This window comes from Pogoniulus pusillus, chromosome 1 (genome assembly GCF_015220805.1).
Source record: "Pogoniulus pusillus isolate bPogPus1 chromosome 1, bPogPus1.pri, whole genome shotgun sequence".
Lineage (NCBI taxonomy): Eukaryota > Metazoa > Chordata > Aves > Piciformes > Lybiidae > Pogoniulus > Pogoniulus pusillus.
The window spans coordinates 7553274-7572266 of NC_087264.1; the positions used below are offsets into that span (position 1 = coordinate 7553274).

The window sequence follows — 18993 nt, forward strand, 5'->3', positions numbered from 1 at the left end:
AAGCTGGTGGATTGCAGAGTCACCCCCATGATGAAATCATCTCTTTGTAGAGCTGAGAAACACCTGGAGAATTAAACTGTTGTAGATGCAGATATTGAGGTCCCCATCCCTGGCATGGCCCTTTAGTACTCCGTGGTTGCATTTCATCAGGGTGATGCTGGGGGCTGCAGATGCCTTGGCACAGCTGCGCTGGCTGCTTGTCAGTAGTGTCCTGGCTATAAGCTGCTTTCATCAACTTGCAAATTTCTTCTGGGCAAAGGCCAAAAGTCACAAGTTTTCTGCCATGACTGCCAAAAGTAGTGACTTAGCCTTATCTTGAGTTTGTTAAGGCCAGTTTGGAGTAGGGGATACCGTTAGTACTTCTCCCAAAAGGCCCTTGAGTGGCATAGCTGCTCCAGCTTCATCCCCTTGGTCCCTGTGGGTGATGGCAGGGGTGATGTCCACACTCTGCTTTGTCTTGGCAGGAGATGAGAAGCTATTTCGTCAACCAGTTTGCTACCTACCACAGCTCTTAGGTTTTTGTGGCAGTATGTTTACGTCAGCAAACACTTCCAACCCAGATCATTGGTTTCAGCTGGCAGTTGTTGGCAGTAATGTTCCTTTCCTTGACTTTATTTTAGCATTTAAAGATTTTAATGTTGATTTTGATGGCACAAAGGGAATTGCATGGGAGTATTTTGTCTGGTCTTCAGTATTCTCTGCTTTATCTTGCTAGTAAGATTCCATGTCTTACTCTTTCAAGAGACAGGCCTTTTTTGTCTGTGCACCTCACTAGCTCTTTCCTCATCAGTCCCTTCTCTCAGCCCTGTATCCTGGGCTTACTTCACTGCATGGTTAATAATACTCAAATCTGTTTTGGAAAGAGATTTTCCTGGTTAAAAATAACATAAAGAATGTCAGTCCTAGTCTTACCTAAAGAAATAAAATACATATAATTAAACATAGAAAAGAGCAGTAGGATCTGAATTTGAAATTCTGATAAGTTGAATTTTGTAATGAAATAGTAAGAAGTTGTCTTAAGCTTATTTCCAGAAGATGATTTTGGTTTACTTAATTCAAAATAAACTGCCCTGAATTCAGAGGTAGCAATGTTGCATGTAAAGCTCTAAGTGTTTAAGTGAATTGGTGTGTGAAGTGCACATCCCCTCTCTCCAAACAGGCTGTGGACACACAGTTGTGTTTCCGAGAGTTGGTGCCACAATACAATCTGTTATGGTGAACTTAGATTAGACCTTATGGGAAAGCACTGCTGTTGGTTACTTAAAGAACAACTTTAATATTATGCTATATGCTGCAAAATGAAATCATAGAATCAACCAGGTTGGAAGAGACCTCCAAGATCATCCAGTCCAACCTATCACTCGGCCCAATCCAGTGCATGTGTGATGGTTTGGGTGTTACCTGCCCCCCTGCACTTAAGAAAATCACCCAGACTAGACTCAGCAGCTGGAAATTGAAGAATGAAGCTTTATATTTACAGCTTAGCACAATATACAAGCAAGTATTTACAATATATACAGCTGTAGACAGAAATATAGAAGTTAAAAAGGCAATACAGAAACACAACAGCCCTCCCAGAAACCAGAGTCCCCAGGAGGGGCTCTCACCCACCCTTCCACCTCCTTTCCACCCCTCTACCTTATCCCAGACTTTGCCTTACATTCAAGGTGAGTTTGGAGAATGGGCCAGGGGGATTAGAAAGCAGAAGGATTAGTTACACAGATGGCAGGTTAGAGAGAGAGAAGGGAGGCAGCCAAAAAGCCAGAGAGCAGCTTTGTTATCTGTGTTTGGGTTCTTGTTTTTTTACATCACAGCAAGCTTATGAGCGAAGTAGCCATCACCATTGCTTCCTTTTCACAGCCTGTAATCTAATTCTTCTCACTAAAATATCCCAGCTAGGCTCAAACTAGCACAGCATGGCAGAAATAGCCATGAATTCTTGGGCTGTGTATAAAACAGCCATGCTTTGTGACTTTTTTTCTTGTGTCTGCAATACCATCTTAAGTAGGCACCTAATCTATTTCAATGAAGAATGCAGATGTGGGATATTCTCTTTTCCAGTGCCGTCTTTGAAATGTGTTACCAGTCTACCTGGTTTTCAAGACTTACTAAAACTTTTCCAAAGACTTTGCTTTACTCTGCATCTAATCAACATTTAAACTGGGTCCTTTGTGTGCCTGTGACCTGGAGAAGACTGGCAGATTGATGAGAAACTGTAAAGTCAGCAGTACGTAGCCTCGCTGAAATGACACATTAAATATAGTCCTGTTACTATATAAACTTTATATACAAGTCAGATGTTGTGATTAATCAGAATGACAGGTTGTACAAGCATATGGCTGGCCTTTCTGATAGCCATTAGCTTGAAAGACCAGCTTTGAAACCAGCTCCATTATTTATAGGTGCATCATGCTGCTGGGCTTTATTGGGAAAAGGTTATTTCTCCAGTTCCACTGAAACCTCCTGTGCATGGAAGTGCCTTTTTCCACTGTTCATGGAGAACAAGACAAATTATTCTCCAGGAACTTCTCCACAGTTTTCTTCTTTTGGAAAGTTGTGGTGTCAGAGGGCATTCCAGCTTTCTAATGATGGATCTTAAGCATATGGAGCACGCGTGCTAATTATACTGTGCTTACAGTTCAGTCTGCCCAAATGCCAAGGCATTGGGGCCTCAAGAACTGCTGCAGGCAAAATGTTAAAATCCTTCTCCACTGTCTATTGTACATCTGGGGAAAAGATTTGCTGCAGTCTGTAAAACATCTGGGAAAAGGAGGAGGAACACATGCACATCTTCTCAAGGAGTTTGCTGCAGTACTTGTGCCATGTGCTGCGGGATTATGCTGTAGTTTGGCCAAATGACCAAGTGAGCTTACTGCGTCTTGCTGTGACCTGGAGTCACCCAAGCAATGCCTCTACTTTAGACTGAAGAGGTCCTTATATACTTCATATAAGTTGCCTAAATGGACACAAAACTGCATTGGTCACCAAGACAGTAATCCTTGTTTGGGTCCGGAGCAAGACAGAGAAGTATTTTACCACCTAAATTCATTGGGCATGGTCAGAGAGAAAAAGACAGCACTTTGTCTGACATGAGGCAGCACAACTTCTGTGACTTTTACTTAAAAGCATGGTCTGTGCTGACTGTGACCATCTCTTGCATAATGGTGGTACTCTTAAAATGAATCTCCATTTCTATAGCTGCAACTTCTCAAGAATTCAAAACCATCTCTTCGATTCACAGAATTACAGAATCAGTCACGGTTAGAAGGGACCACAAGGATCATCTACTTCCAACCCTCTTGCCATGGCTGGCCACAGCCTCATCCAGCCTGGCCTTAAACACCTCCAGGGACAGGGCCTCAAACACCTCCCTGGGCAACCCATTCCAGCCTCTCACCACTCTCATGCTGAGCAACTTCCTCCTCACATCCAGTCTGAATTCCAGGTTTGTAAACCCCAATTGGCCATCCTGTTCACTGAACCAGAGTCAGGATCTTACCTGTGTGACCTCTCTCTGCTTCGTGTCTCAAATAGTCTTGGTGGCATAAAACACTGCTCTGAATCCAGCCCTCATTTACTCCAGACACTATCTCTTTTTGGCTAAGTTCCCACCTAACTACATGATTTACATTTTTTTTTGCAGAGGAGCTTCCACTCTTGCCTCTTGTTCCTCTTTTTCTAATATAGTAATAATTAATAACAATAATAATCTTTCCTTTCTCAGTCTCTGTAATGCCCTGCTTGCTATTTCTCATTAGCAGTGAAGGAAGGAAGAACCTGGGTAACAAAATGAGAAATTTCTTACAGTTAGCAGCTGCTCACCATTTAGCTCACCCAGACAGCATGGTAAATGGCCAGGATATAAAGAATTGTGCTTCTCTAAATAAAGACTGAGGTACATAACTTCATGCAATCTATTTTGACGTTATGTTGTTGCTCATAATTGGCTGTCAGAGCTTCTTTGTAGTCCAGGTGACATCAGGTGGCTGGTGCTGAGCTTACTGCCAGATCTACCATAGATGAACTCTGAACCTCAGAGGAGGATGTAGGCCTTTGTGGAGAGATGGTAAGGGTGAATAGAAGAAAATTTTGAGTGGATTGCTCAACTTGTTCCTCTTTTTCATTTCTCTGCGTGACTTAATTTGCTGGGCTATTTTTAACCCAGAGCAGCTCTTTGGTCCAGACCACAGTGCTGGGAGCAAGAGGAAAACTGCTTCTCTAAAGGGAGGACTTACAGGGCAAGTTAATAGGAAAGTGAGTCTGTGGCCTTTGGATGTCCAGCACCTGCCTGTGCACTGTCAGAAGGGTGGGAGTGCAAAGCTAAATGTGGTGTGTCTGACATAGTCTACAACTACCTGAAGGGAGGCTGTAGCCAGGTGGGAGTTGGTCTCTTCTCCCAGGAACCAGCAATAGAACAAGGGCACACAGTCTCAAGTTGTGCTGGAGGAGGTCTAGAGGCTGGATGTTAGGAGGAAGTTGTTGGCAGAGAGAGTGATTTGCCTTGGAATGGGCTGCCCAGGGAGGTGGTGGAGTTGGCATCCCTTGAGGTGTTGAAGAGAAGACTGGATGAGGCACTTAGTGCCATGGTCTGGTTGACTGGCTAGGGCTGGGTGCTAGGTTGGACTGGATGATCTTGGAGGTCTTTTCCAACCTGGTTGATTCTATGATTCTGTGATTCTATGTGCTGGTGTTAGGTTGGGCTCTGGTTTGCTCTTCCCTATGACAGTTCAGCCATTTGTTCTTCTGCTAAAGAAAAACTGCTCTAATTTTTGGACTGTCATCTGAGCCAACTGTGACTTCACAGTGATCTTAAGTAAATAAGTTAACTTTTCTTCGGAGTTCCAATATGTACTGTACTACGAGTCTCCTCAAGTGTCTCTCATGTTTTTGTAGCTTAAAAACTCTATGTATACTGTGACTCTGTGCAGTTGATTTTTTTTCCCCTGTCAGCACAGAAATTTATTCATGATTTTCAAAACTACTATAAAATGCAGTCAGAATTCTGGGATTTGCTTTTAAGCACTCTGTTGTGTAGAGCTCACCGTCTCATTTTCTTTCACATGGGGAGGGCAGCACATTACAGGAGTAGATTTACTTCTCCATAAAACATATGTCCTTCTGCTGGGATGGCTGAGTGCTGGCCAGGCAAGGATCCTGGGCTTGCAGGGACAAACAGCAGAGCGTTTAGCACCCACAGCAAGACCTGGCTACTTAACCAGCAAGCTGCAGTTGCAGAAATGATGCTTCAGCACTTAAACATTAAACCAGCTGTTCCCTTTATGGCTGACTCGGGTGTAAAGTGCTCTTGCTGTTTTACAGAGTGGTCTGGCAGCATGGAGAAAGTGAGCTGGAGACTGATCTGAGCCTGGCTGGCTTTTGCTGTCGGCTGTCCAGGGCGTTGCACAGCCCTCGCCCTCTGCAAGAGATATGGTGTGCTTTGCGTTGGCAGGGTTTGGAGACAGGAGCTGATTAAGATGCTGGTCAGTTCTTCTCCCTGACCTCTCCCTTTATATAAACTGTTACTGTTGGATACCCCTGCAGAGATTTTAAAAAACTCAGAAAATAGAGGCCAGAAGGCACCAAAAGGAAGAAAGAGTGGGGGAAAGGAGAGAAGAGAAACGATGCCAAAACCAGCATAGAGTGTAAAGGAGGAAGGTACTGCAGGGAGCTGGTGATCAGATGGAAAAGAGCAGTAAGTAGAGGAAATGTGTCTTTATAGTCTGAATTTTATAAACTTTTAGGTTCATAATTACTCAAGCAGGACAGGGATGAGTTTGAGGAGTAGTGCTGAGATGTGAGTGTGTTGCACTGTCAGCAGGAAGGCTGGGGTTGGTCTTGGCATGGCTGGATGTAGAAATCACAAGTCAGAGGAGGCTTGTGTCTGTGTGGGGGAGCTCCTACCATTTCTGGGACGTGGAGCTGAAAGATGTAATTTGTGGTAGCTAATTATTATGTTTCCAGGTGAGTATTTGTCAAGTTGGTCATTGACAGTTACTGGTTTCATCTGCAAAAAAACCCTTCATTCATATTATTGAGAGCAGCTATCCTCTGAGCACTTGGTCCTGGCACTGGGGTTGTGAACTTTAAGAAGAACAATGGGCTGCATCGAGTAGGTTGCATAAAGGAGCTTCCTTTTCACTGTCTTCAAAGGGTGTTGGGGGAAGGCAATCGTTATTCCAGAAGAGGAACATCTGCTGCTGGTTTTGAGGACAGTGTCAAGATGTTCTTCAGTTCAAAAGCTTAACTTTCAGCTGTATTTATTTTGGGAGGCTGAAAGGATTTTATTTTTTCTTAAGGGCTTTTTTATATTGCTATGTAGCTCAATAAGCAGAAGCTTACCTTCAAAGAACAATGAGAATAGCATTGCTTATTGCTGGTATGGTTTTGTACTACCTGCTTTAAAAAAATCTGTGTTGCTGGGTAGTTTTCTGGAAAGAATGGAGAGATGAACAAGAAAAGCCTGGGTGAGGCACTTAGTGCCATGGTCGAGTTGACTGGATAGGGCTGGGGGATAGGTTGCACTGGATGATCTTGGAGGTCTCTTCCAACCTGGTTGATTCTATGATTCTATGAGCCATTGTTTTAAGAATTAGTGTGTAAGTTAGCAAGTTCCACTTCTGTTAGACTAGTGGCATAAACCTTAACTGGATATAGAATGCATGGATATGAGTTGGTTAGATCATCTGTGAACTGTGAGGTGAAACAATAGCATTTTTTTGGGTGTGGATATGCTGCCAGAAAAGCAGCAGGGATGTCCAGTTCTGGGCCCCTCAATTCAAGAGAGATGTTGAGATGCTGGAACGTGTCAAGAGAAGAGTGACAAAGCTGGTGAGAGGCCTGGAGCACAGCCCTGTGAGGAGAGGCTGAGGGAGCTGGGGGTGTTTAGCCTGGAGAAGAGGAGGCTCAGGGGTGATCTCATTGCTGTCTACAACTCCCTGAAGGGAGGCTGTAGCCAGGTGGGGGTTGGTCTCTTCTTCCAGGCAAGCAGCAACAGAAGAAGGGGACACAGTGCGAAGTTGTGCTGGGGAGAGTATAGGCTGGATGTTAGGAGGAAGTTGTTGGCAGAGAGAGTGATTGGCATTGGAATGGGCTGCCCAGGGAGGTGGTGGAGTTGCTGTCCCTGGAGGTGCTGAAGCAAAGCCTGGCTGAGGCACTTAGTGCCATGGTCTAGTTGATTGTCTAGGGCTGGGTGCTAGGTTGGAGTGGATGATCTTGGAGGTCTCTTCCAAGCTGGTTGATTCTATGATTCTATGTTGGTGAGTTTTTTTTCCACATTCCCATTTGTCATTGAGCACACAAATTGGAAATTTGGTCCCTGCCATGGGAAAATTGTTCTGTGACCACTGTGTGAAGGTGGTTAATGTGGGAAAGATGTGCTGTGTCAATCAGCTGCTGCAGGACAGGTGTCACCTGGAGTGTGTATCTTAGTGTAAGGAAATAGAGATGCAAGCACTTAATAAAGGTAGGTTTATACTTCTGGGTGGGGTTAAGGCACAATCTTGCAGGAGTACCTCCTGCCTGCAGTGACATGGCTGGGCCTGAGGCAGCAACTGCAAACCAGGTGGGTCTGGTGCCTGTTCCTTGCTTTGTGAGAAGGTTCTATTTTCAGGAGATGGGAGTGAGAAGAGAGCTAATGAAGTTGTACATCCCTGCTTTTGGTCAGCCTTTTGCACAGCTGTCTTCTCATGTTTTTTTTCTGATAAGTTTTGTAGCTGATATGTAGAAGTCCTTTGGGTGTGTTACAATGAGTCTTTTCCTTTTTTTCCCTTAATTTGCATCCTTTTGGACTTTGCCTCTACCCTTCTAGTCCAAGCATGAAGAGTTGGCCGGTGGGTGCTTTGTGGTGCCAAGGCTGTGTGCCTTGGTGCTGCCAGGCAGCCCGGCGCCAGGCAGCAATGCCTCCTGCCATCCCTTGTCAGCAGGAATGATTGCTTCTGGGAAGAAGGGGGTCTCATTCTGTGTGGTGCGGTGTGTTTGCTTCCTCTGAAGGAGCTAGCAGGCTGGAAACTTGGCTAGAGAAGACCCCTTAGCCTTGCCTAAGCAGAAGGAAATAATAAAGTGAGAGACTTCATTTATCTCTGTGCTGTACACATGGCCTCGTGTGCTCCGTGTGCCGTCAGACCTAAATCCTAGTGTTGAATTTGCACTGTGAGGGAGCAGGCTGTAATTTCAGGGTGGCTTCAGGTATGATAAAATAACATTTTCACTTAACACAAGTGTACACATCACTTATTTTGTGACCTTATTTCATCAGCAAGTGCTATTAATTTTCTTTTTTGTTTTGTTTTGTTTTTGTAACACACTTCTCTTACGGTGACACATGATGACACTGCTGCAGGTGACTGGGGGGAACCCAGGCCCTTGACAGCTGCACATTGTATGCAGTGAGATAGAGGTGCTGTGGGGCCAGCTGGCATTGCATGAAGAATCACCTCTCTGGAGCAGTGAGACTGGCCAAGATAACCTCCCATGCTGCTCTGGAAACTCCTAGCCCCATATTGCTAACCCACTCTTAGGGCCCTGCAGACTGCGCACGCCTTGGTACAGTATCACAGTATCATCAGGGTTGGAAGAGACCTCACAGATCATCAAGTCCAACCCTTTAGCACAGAGCTCAAGGCTAGACCATGGCACCAAGTGCCACGTCCAACCTTGCCTTGAACAGCCCCAGGGACGGCGACTCCACCACCTCCCTGGGCAGCCCATTCCGGTGGCTTCGTGTCCAAGCCCATCGATCCTCCTACCCTGTCCTTCGTGCCGTGCTGCTGCTGCAGCAGTGTTTTCACACTCATTTCTCTACCTGATCACTATGGCACTTGGTCCCTCCGCTGCTGTCGCTCCCCTCCCTGTTACCCATGCTTAATGACCATTCTCTTCATGCCCCTCACTAAATCAGTTCTCTCCCCATCCTGATGGGTTCTTGTCCCCTCTGATCAGCTAATCACTTATATTCTGGCGTGGTTGTACAGTGCCTGTTTTGACACTAAGCTAACTGCCTTCTCCTTGTGCGTCTCAGAGTTCCCGAGGTGGCACTGGCACCGCTCCTCACATTCAGCTGCAAAAGTGTTTCTGCCCCGTCGGGTTTCTCTGATGATCAGTTTGGGCTGTCCATGGCTCCCATTGGTTTTAGAATCATAGAATCAGTGAGGGTTGGAAGGGACCACAAGGATCATCTAGTTCCAACTCCCCTGCCATGGGCAGGATCACCCTACCCTAGATCAGGCTGCCCACAGCCTCAGCCAGCCTGGGAGCCTCCTCTTCTTCAGACTCAACAGCCCCAACTGTTTCAGTCTGTCCTCATAGCAGAGCTGATCCAGCCCTCTGAGCATCCCAGTGGCCCTCCTCTGGACACACTCCAGCATCTCCACATCATTCTTGTAATGGGGGCTTCAGAACTGGATGTAGTATTCCTGGTGGGGTCTTACCGGAGCAGAGGGGGAGAATCACCTCCCTTGACCTGCTGGCCACACTTCTTCTGGCTCTGGTTGTCCCTCCAGGCTGCAAGTTCACACTGCTGGCTCACGTTGAGCTTCTCACCCACCAGCACCCCCAAGTCCCTCTCCCCAGGGCTGCTTTAATCCCTCCCTGGAGAGCAGCAGCCATCCACTATTTCTGATGCTCTGGGCTCAGGTCTTTTGATTTGGTGCGGGAAGATTTTTGTTAGTGTAAAAGCCTCTCCCAAGTATTTTAAGGTTTTGTTGGTGCTCTTAAATGCTGGAGCCTCTTAGTGTCCCTTGTTGTGCTAAAGAGGTGGAAGGTTTCTTTGTTTAAACTCTTTCAACTCTGACTGCTACAAACCCGTGCAATGGAGGGGGTATTTGCTGCGTGGGACCAGAGCACCGAGTGCCTTCTGTTATATCTGCTCCGGAGGATTTCCTGGGAAGTGTTCAGCCTCCATTTCTGTCTGTAAGGAAATCCTCTTATCTGGGCAGAGCAATAAATAGTGCTGCCTCCTGTAATAGAAACAGAAAAACACATTCTTCAGATGGCTGTTTTTAAAAATGTGAGGTTTAAAATATATTGAGTGGAATGATTCTTCTGTAATAAATCCCCATAATGGTGTGCTATGTATAAATTTACTTGCACAGAGGTAGAGAGAGGGGGAGACAGTGTGTTAAAAGAGGCTTTAGCTTGCCTTTAGTAATGACAAGAACAGTAAATAATCCTACAGGTTTACAAACCTAATCCCCAGTGTCTGATTGTAGCCCTCCTGTCTACTAGAGTCGGTTGAAAAGATGTTTAAAGGCTGTAAAGAAAGGGATGTTTTGGAGGGGGTTATTTGCAAACATTGAGGGAGCTGGCTGCGTGCTTCTGATTTTAAGTGGTGTGAATGCAGCTGATTTGGGACCCTGATGAAAAACGTTCTAGAAGCACCTGTCTTCCTCCACATGCTTTGGAGACATTAGGTGAAGGTGATGTAGGCAGCTCCTCGCTGCCTTGCTTTGCACTCTTTCTGATGGTACATCCATTTAAGAACTGGATTTGGGGGAGGGGTTGTTGTTTTTAATGCCCAACTAATTTTTTTTGCCTGTGCCCTGCAGTAAAGTGGTTGTTTTTCTTAACAGAAGAAATCTGCAACGTCTAAGAGACGAGCCACGTGATGCTACTGCTTTTAAATAAGCTTTTAAGAGGTTGGACCAGATGTTGGCCACATCTGTGTTTTTATTTCATCCAACATTTAATTTCAACCCTTTTATTAAAAGACAAAATGATAATTTAGAGATCATTCTGAAAAGTTTAGCAGCTGGAAAGATGGTTGCAGTATAGAAAAAGCAAAGGGTTTAGCTGCTGTGCCCTGGAGTGAGCTGTACAACATCAAGAACACAGATATTTACGGCTGGTAGAGTCTGCTCATGTTGGAAACGATTGTTGTGGAAATTCTCAGATCAAAACGGATGTATTCTGTTTTGAATTGGCATTCTCTAACAAAAAAGCATTAAACTAGGGAGTTGAAGGGGCCTTCTCTTCTGAAAAGCCCCTTACCTTTAATGAATGCCTATCAACTTGGCAGGAAAAAGGATGACTTGCAGGCAGAAGGATATCCTGCAATTACTCCCTCTATTGCCATTATGGAGTCTAAGAAATGCTTATTACATCTAACTCGCTTCTGGATTCTTCTCTGCAATTTACCAGTTGGAGAATGAGTTTTCTGTCCCTGCTGCTAATTGATCCAATGAGAAAAACTGGCACCTAATTCAGGAACAAGTTATATTTAAAGTGACATGTGAAGTTGTTCGTGGTGCCTGAAATTACATCATTTTCAGTCTGGCATATTGGGGCTGTATAAGGGAACAGACAGCTACTGTACTGTGGCATATTAAATTTTAAACCTGCCTTCCCAAAATATAGCAGAGTATAGGAGGAGCAATGTGTGTAATGGTGAATAAAAGCAGTGACAGCTTGATTTCAGTGGGATATTCTTCTTAAGGTGCTGTGGCAGTTTGCAACAAATAATTTTGGGATGCAGTTTTATGTAGCAATGATTTCAGTACTTCTGTCACCACCTTCAAATTTTGATTTTTCTAGCCTGCAATTTTCAGAACATACTAGGAGTCACTTGTGAGGTTGACTCCCTTTTCCTTTGTCCCTGGATCCAAGCCTGTGTGGATAGCTGATATTTTATCTGGTGCAAGGACTATGGAATAAAAAAAGAATCCTTTGTTTGCTTAGATAAACCAAACTGAAATTTGTTTGGCTCAAACAAGAAAAAACAAAATCAAAACAAAAGCTTAAACAACAAACAACAAAAAAACCCTAAGCCTAAAATGCTAGGCAAGTAAAGGTAGATAATACTGGAACATGGCCAGGGAAGGGTGATGAAGCTGGTGAGAGGCCTGGAACACAGCCCTGTGAGGAGAGGCTGAGGGAGCTGGGGGTGTGCAGCCTGCAGAAGAGAAGGCTCAGGGGGGACCTCATTGCTGTCTACAACTCTCTGAAGAGAGTTTGTAGCCAGGTGGGGGTTGGTCTCTTCTGCCAGGCAACCAGCAACAGAACAAGGGGACACAGTCTCAAGTTGTGCCAGGGGAAGTCTGGGCTTGATGTTAGGACGAAGTTCTTCCCAGAATGATTGGCATTGAAATGGGCTGCCCAGGGAAGTGGTGGAGTCGCCATCCCTGGAGGTGTTGAAGCAAAGCCTGGCTGAGGCACTTAGTGCCATGGTCTAGTTGATGGTCTAGGGCTGGGTGCTAGGTTGGACTGGCTGATCTTGAAGGTCTTTTCCAACCTTGTTGATTCTATGCATATATGTCCTTGGACATCCTTGCCTCCCTGGTGGCAGGGTGCCTACATGAGGAGCTGGAGGTCTTGATGCAGAAAGTTCCGCTCTTACTATACTGCATAGAGATCACAGCAGAAGGAAATTGTGTATACTGAACAATGCTATAGTTACTGTAAAATCTTCTACACTTTCAAAGTGTTTTGGAGGAAAAAGGTTGAAAAATTAATCTGGTGCCTGGAACCACAGTACAGTTAATTTCTAAATGTAACACAATGAGAAATGTTCCTCAGGGCCTTTTCTGTCATACTAGCATCAGATTGTTGGACTTGGTAAAGTTGATTCTACATTTATGAGGCAGTCTCAGACAAAAAAAGTCAAAGCACAGTGTTACACTCTGCTTTGTGACAGGACATTTTCTTTGAGGTGAAACTCATTTTGTGTATGAATTTTGAGAAGACATTTGTAAGTGCTCAGTGTCTGATGCTGGCAAACATCTGTTGAGCACCACCTCAAGAAGCACAGCCTTTATTCCTAACCAGATGTTTTGGTTGGATTCCCAACCCTGTGGTTTCATGTACTTCAGGCAGTTGGTTGAAACAGCTGAGTTTTGCCAAGCAGAGCATTGTTTGTGTTTCCTGGGAATGCTCATAATTCCTACCTTTGCTTGTCTTCACCATTTGGTTACCATAACCTGCCATTGGGTCAAGGAGCTGCAGCTGTCTTCCCCCTTGACTACTCCAACACTGTGCTGCTCAGAGCTTTGCTCCATCTCAAAGCGCCAGGCTGTGGAGCCAAACCATTCAAAGGTCTTGGTTTATGGGTAGGCACGTCCCCAGGACTGGGGAACAGGAACCATGAAGGTGCCAGCCTGTTCTGCACCATTTCAGTTTCATTGTGTAATTGCAGATTGTTGAGACTTTATTTTTTCTGCAAGTAAAATGCTTAGGTCTTCTCTTGTCTCATCTTGATTAGATGTAATGAAGATGACCAAGAAGATTGCTTCATGCCCCAGCATAAGTCTTTGTTGAATGATTTGTTTTTTTTCTACCTGTATTACATTAATAGTGTGTTACTACTGTATGTTAATGTGGTGTGGAAGATCAGGTTTTGTTGCTGTACACTGTGCCAGTCCCAAATTAGACCTCAATTCTGTGCTGTTATGCTTTCTAATGGATAGAGTATTTTTGAGTTGTTTTCAGAATAAGTTGTAATATGAATGGATGGGCAGAGGCCAATGGGATGAGATTTAACAAGGCCAAGTGCAAGGTCCTTGCACTTATTTGGCCACAACATCCCTAAGTAGTGCTACAGGCTGGGGACAGAATGGCTGGAGAGCAGCCAGGCAGAAAGGGACCTGGGGGTACTGTTAGATAGTAGCTGAACATGAGCCAGCAGTGTGCCCAGGTGGCCAAGAGAGCCAATGGCATCCTGGCCTGCATCAGGAAGAGTGTGGCCAGTAGGACAAGGGAGGTTATTCTTCCCCTGTACTCAGCACTGGTCAGGCCACACCTTGAGTGCTGTGTCCAGTTCTGAGCTCCTCAATTCAAGAGAGATGTTGAGATACTGGAACATGTCCAGAGAAGGGCAATGAAGCTGGTGAGAGGCCTGGAATACAGCCCTGTGAGGAGAAGCTGAGGGAGCTGGAAGTGTTTATGCTGGAGAAGAGGAGGCTCAGGGGTGACCTCATTGCTGTCTACAACTCCCTGAAGGGAGGCTGTAGCCAGGTGGGGGTTGGTGTCTTCTGCCAGGCAACCAACAGCAGAACAAGGGGACACAGTCTCAAGATGTGCCAGCGGGAAGTGTAGGCTGGATGTTAGGAGGAAGTTGTTGGCAGAGAGAGTGATTGGCATTGGAATGGGCTGCCCAGGGAGGTGGTGGAGTTGCCATCCCTGGAGGTGTTGAAGCAAAGCCTGGCTGAGGCACTTAGTGCCATGGTCTACTTGACTGGCTAGGGCTGGGTGCTAGGTTGGAGTGGATGATATTGGAGGTCTTTTCCAACCCAGTTGATTCTATGGTTGTATGAAATACAAAACTAGAAAAACTACAATGAAATTATAAATACAGAAAGCCATTCTTGTTTAACATTTATCTAGACCCTTCCATAGCTTATAAATGTTGTTATGAAAGGTTAGAAATGTTTTAATATTTCCCATTTTACAGACAGAAAAAACAATACACATAGTTTTATAGCATTGGCATAAGGTAAGTGGTTCAAATTATGCACCTAGAAGAAAGTCATGATATAGCTGTTGGTGTGATGTGTTATTCACTGGTTCATGCTGCTTCCTTGAAAACAGAGAATATTTTCTAAGTTGTAATTTGCAAATAAATCATTGGCCTATAGGCTCTGACATTGAAATTCGTGTTATGGTAAGAGAAAAATGTTCATCTTTTTGAATGGTTTCCACAGCATCCTGCTGGGCACTTGTGGCTATAAATTAAAATGAGGAATAAAAGGCAACTGGAAGTATCTGACAGACTTTTAGTACTGAAGAAGACCATGCTGATTCCTGAATTTCAGTTCAGTTCAGTGTAGTGAATTTGTGGTGCATCTACTCCTGTAGTGAAGATAGTCAGGAACATGTTAAGACTCCTGAATGAGCACATCCTCTGAAGGACCATCCTTAAGATGCTGCTCTGCTACAGAACTAGAATTGGAATAGACTTTGAACAAACATCTGCATGATTAAAATGTGTTCCTTTCTGTAGGTGAGAATACAGGAGATGGTGAATTAGATCTAAGTGGGATCGACGACAGTGAAATAGATCGGGTAAGGTGCCCTCTCATCCTCACTTTCTTCATTTGGTTGTCTGCAAATGAAAAATGATTCTTATCTGGTTGATCCTCTCCTCTCACTGCCTCTTTGCTCAGATCTGTAGAGAGGTTCAAGTGCTTTCAGTTTGAGATCAAAACTAATGTTCATGAAAGCCTGTGAATTTGGTACTCGTCTGTTTTCTACATCTACAGAACTGCTGCTGCTACTCACTATGCTGTAATAATTACATTTTAGAATGCCTTTTATTGTGAAGAAGGACATCTAAAAGTTTGGTGGAACTTAGGAAGCTGCCGTGGAAACCAAACTGTAGGAGCATATACAGCTTCTGTGTTCTTTTAGAGGTTCATGTAACAATTTCTGGTTGTATTACTTCACAGAATCACACAGAATTAAACAGGTTGGAAAAGACCTCTAGGATCACCAAGTCCAACCTATCACCTAACCCTTCTGCTTAACTAAACCATGGCACTAAGTTCCTCATCCAGACTTCTTTTAAACACCTCCAGGGGTGGTGTCTCCACCACCTCCCTGGGCAGCCCATTCCAATGCCAATCACTCTCTCTGCCAACAGTTTCTTCCTAATGCCCAGCCCAAACCTGTCCTGGTGCAGCTTGAGGCTGTCCCCTCTTGTTCAGCTGCTGGGTGCCTGGGAGAAGAGCCCAACCCCACCTGGCTACAATCTCCTTTCAAGTAGTTGTAGACAGCCCTGAAGTCTCCTCTGAGCTTCCTCTTCTGCAGGCTGCACACCCCCAGCTCCTGTGCCAACGCTGTTAAACATGCATCAGTTTAGCTGGGGAGTTGTTCTGACTCCACTTGTGTGGCAGAAAAAGGTACCCTTCACTATGTAGCCTGATTATGACAGACAGCTGTGGAAAACAGCTTGCTGAAAGCCACACAGAAGTTTAATGCTTGAACACAGGACATAGTGTGGCTTTTGTGCCCCTGACCCTGATGCCTTCTCCAGCCACTGCACTAGTTTAAATTGTAATTTGGACAGATAACATCAATGCCAAGAACCCCTTTTAAAGTCATTGAGAGCGAAGATGTTGTGTAGAGGTTTGCATCTACAGAACATTGTTGACAGTGGATGAAGAAGGCAGAAATGTTTAGCTTAACTTGAGCCATGAAGCAGGTTTTGCTAGGCTGGGCATTAGGAAGGGTCTTGTGAATTAAGTATCATAGAATCATAGAATCAGCCAGGTTGGAAGAGACCTCCAAGATCATCCAGTCCAACCTAGCACCCAGCCCTAGCCAGTCAACTAGACCATGGCACTAAGTGCCTCATCCAGTGGAGGAAATGAGGAAGCTGAAGGCTTTCAGTATAGCCAGTCCATAATTTAAACAATTGTGGTAGAAGAACAAACATAGTTTCTCCTCCTGCTAGGCTCTGTGATGAGGTCATAACTCTGCTTTTATGACCTCATGTTCATTTCCATGGCACTATATCGTAATATTGTAAGCCCAAGACTATGAACTCTCCAAGAACATAAGAAGGATGAATAACTGAGCTGAAGGGAAGTAAATTTTACTGTTCTGTCTTACTTTTAATAGGAACAGATGAAAGAGAGAAAATATTGATCTGATAAACCAGGATTTGCCCAGCTGTTTGCTTGCCTCGTTTGCCCTCGGAGGAAGGACTCCACTAATTCATAGGACTGGAGTTATTTTTCTCATAAAAGCCTATATGTACATTTTACTTTGGAGAAAATCCTGGATGCTCAGACCCATAAGATGGAGAAATCTCAAACCAGTTTTCATGCACTTAAAGATAGTTTTACAAGTCTTGGGTTTGCTGCTTAAAAAATACAGTGTTGTATTTGTGCAGGATGACCCAGTTTGTCTTCTCTGTTCTGCAGAAGTTCCTCACTCTCAAACAGTATTGTCTGTAGAGAACTTCAGTTTCATGGACAGTTGTGCTACATACTGGCTTTATTTTTTCATTGAAGTAATTGAAGACCAGATCTATTTACCAACCTGCCAGCCTGACTGCTACTTCCCCCTTGATTTTTTGTCTGCAATTCCTCTGAGTTTGCTGTGGTTTACAGCTCCATACCTACTAATGATGTCACCAAGACTAAGTGGAGTTAACTGAAAAAAAGTCTAGATGTGGTTCCTGATCCCAGCTCTTTAAAATCTAGAGGACTAGATTTAGCCTGGAGAAGGGCAAGCTCAAGGGTGTTCTCATTGCTATCTACAACGTAGCTGAAGGGGGGTTGTAGCCAGGTGGGGGTTGGTCTCTTCTGCCTGGCAAACAGCAACAGAACAAGGGGACACAGTCTCAAGTTGTGCCAGGGGAAGTGCAGGCTGGATGTTAGGAGGAAGTTGTTGCCAGAGAGAGTGATTGGCATTGGAATGGGCTGCCCAGGGAGGTGGTGGAGTTGCCATCCCTGGAGGTGTTGAAGCAAAGCCTGGCTGAGGCACTTAGTGCCATGGTCTAGTTGACTGGCTAGGGCTGGGTGCTAGGTTGGCCTGGATGATCTTAGAGGTCTTTTCCAACCTGGTTGATTCTATGATTCTATGACTAAATCTCCACCAGTCTAAGCTGTTTTCTTTCGCACAGATGTGCCCATTGAACTAATAATCTCAGTAACTGTGCTTAAACCTTTGCAGAAACCTCTTCAGAACACATGTTTCTGTTTTGGTAGCGCCGGGCAATGGTTCCCATGCTGTTTTGAATTATAGACCACCATCAACATGCAGAATTACTTACAGACTACCACATTGTCAGGATACCCTCTCATATCATCTGAAATAGATTATAAAGCCAGGATCATTTTAGGTTAATTACAGACCACGTACAATGATTCCTGGATGGTTTTTGGTCATCTCCTCGCATTTTGGAAATGGACATGCCATTGTTTTTGCCAGATTTACAAGTTCCTGGAAGTGCTCTCTGTTTGTCACATCACAGATATATTTTCTTCTATTAATGTATTTTTAAAACCAGAATCTGAATTGACCTTGGCAGTGGTTTTTCAATTCAGTTTTGCTCTGTGGTTTTCCTGTTGGTCTCTGAAACTCGATAAACATGTTTTGTCTTTCAGTATATACTTAACGAAGCAGAAGCTCAGATAAAAGCAGAGCTGTGGATGAAAGAAAATGCAGACTATCTGAAAGAACAGAAAGGTAAGTGTGTAAGGCTGAAACTCTCGTTTTGGCTGGTGTTGCAGAAATATGCAGTGTGTGTAATATTCATGCCGGTTACCATTTTGTCATCTTTCAGAAAAGGAAGCAAGAATAGCAAAAGAGAAAGAACTTGGGATTTATAAGGAACACAAGGTATTGAACTGTGCATTTGTTGTGTCTGCTTGAAAATGTCCTGATAAACTCCATGTAGGCTATGTGAGCATAATGCTAGTAGGTCACCACTGAAAGAAGCAAAAGCTGTTGAGTCTTTACCTGTTGTTGAATTACAAAGGTCTAATTTTTCAGGTGGTGAGTAAAAAAACTTTCTTGCTCAAAATTTCCTTTTAAATTACTATTATGAGGAAATAACTGTGCATGGCAAAGTTGGACCAACTCTTTGCACTTAGGATTGCTGTCCTGATTGCTTGCTTATTTAAATACAGGTCTTACGACATGCCCGCTTTATGTTTTTAATGCGTGCATGGGGAATTTGTTTGTACTTGCCATAACTTCAGTAGCTTTCTTTGCTCTGACAATAATGACTTCTTTATGAAGAACTGAACAGATCTTTGTTAGAGCCACTTGAAGGAATATTTTGTTCTACCTTTCACAAAGAACGCGACAGTTATGTTAACAAACGGCGTGTCGCGTCTCCACGTTTAGCAGTTTAAAGCAGCCTAATTTGCCACAATTTACAGCACTGGTATTTTGTGTAATTGAGCAAGTCACAAGTCAGATCTTTTACATGCAACTAAAATCCCTCTTAGTTTATAGTGTGTATATCCTCAATCCTTTTTTTTTTTAACTCCAACTAATGCAAAAGACAGAATTTTCTCCTTCCCCTAGGTACTTCAACGATAAAAACAAAACCAG

At 44.2% G+C, this 18993-nt stretch overlaps 1 protein-coding gene across 13 annotated transcripts in view; it reads left to right on the top strand.

The window, feature by feature from the left end:
- Positions 1-18993, top strand: part of BRF1 (BRF1 RNA polymerase III transcription initiation factor subunit) — a 481847-nt gene that overhangs the window by 164184 nt on the left and 298670 nt on the right. For all 13 annotated transcript variants that reach the window (XR_010305870.1, XR_010305866.1, XR_010305858.1 and 10 more), the window contains 3 exons: positions 14927-14988; positions 18039-18120; positions 18218-18273. Coding sequence is in view for 7 of the 13 variants with exons in the window: in XM_064159979.1 (XP_064016049.1) it covers positions 14927-14988; positions 18039-18120; positions 18218-18273 (200 nt within the window). In the remaining 6 variants the exon portion in view is untranslated. The remainder of the gene's footprint in view (positions 1-14926; positions 14989-18038; positions 18121-18217; positions 18274-18993) is intronic.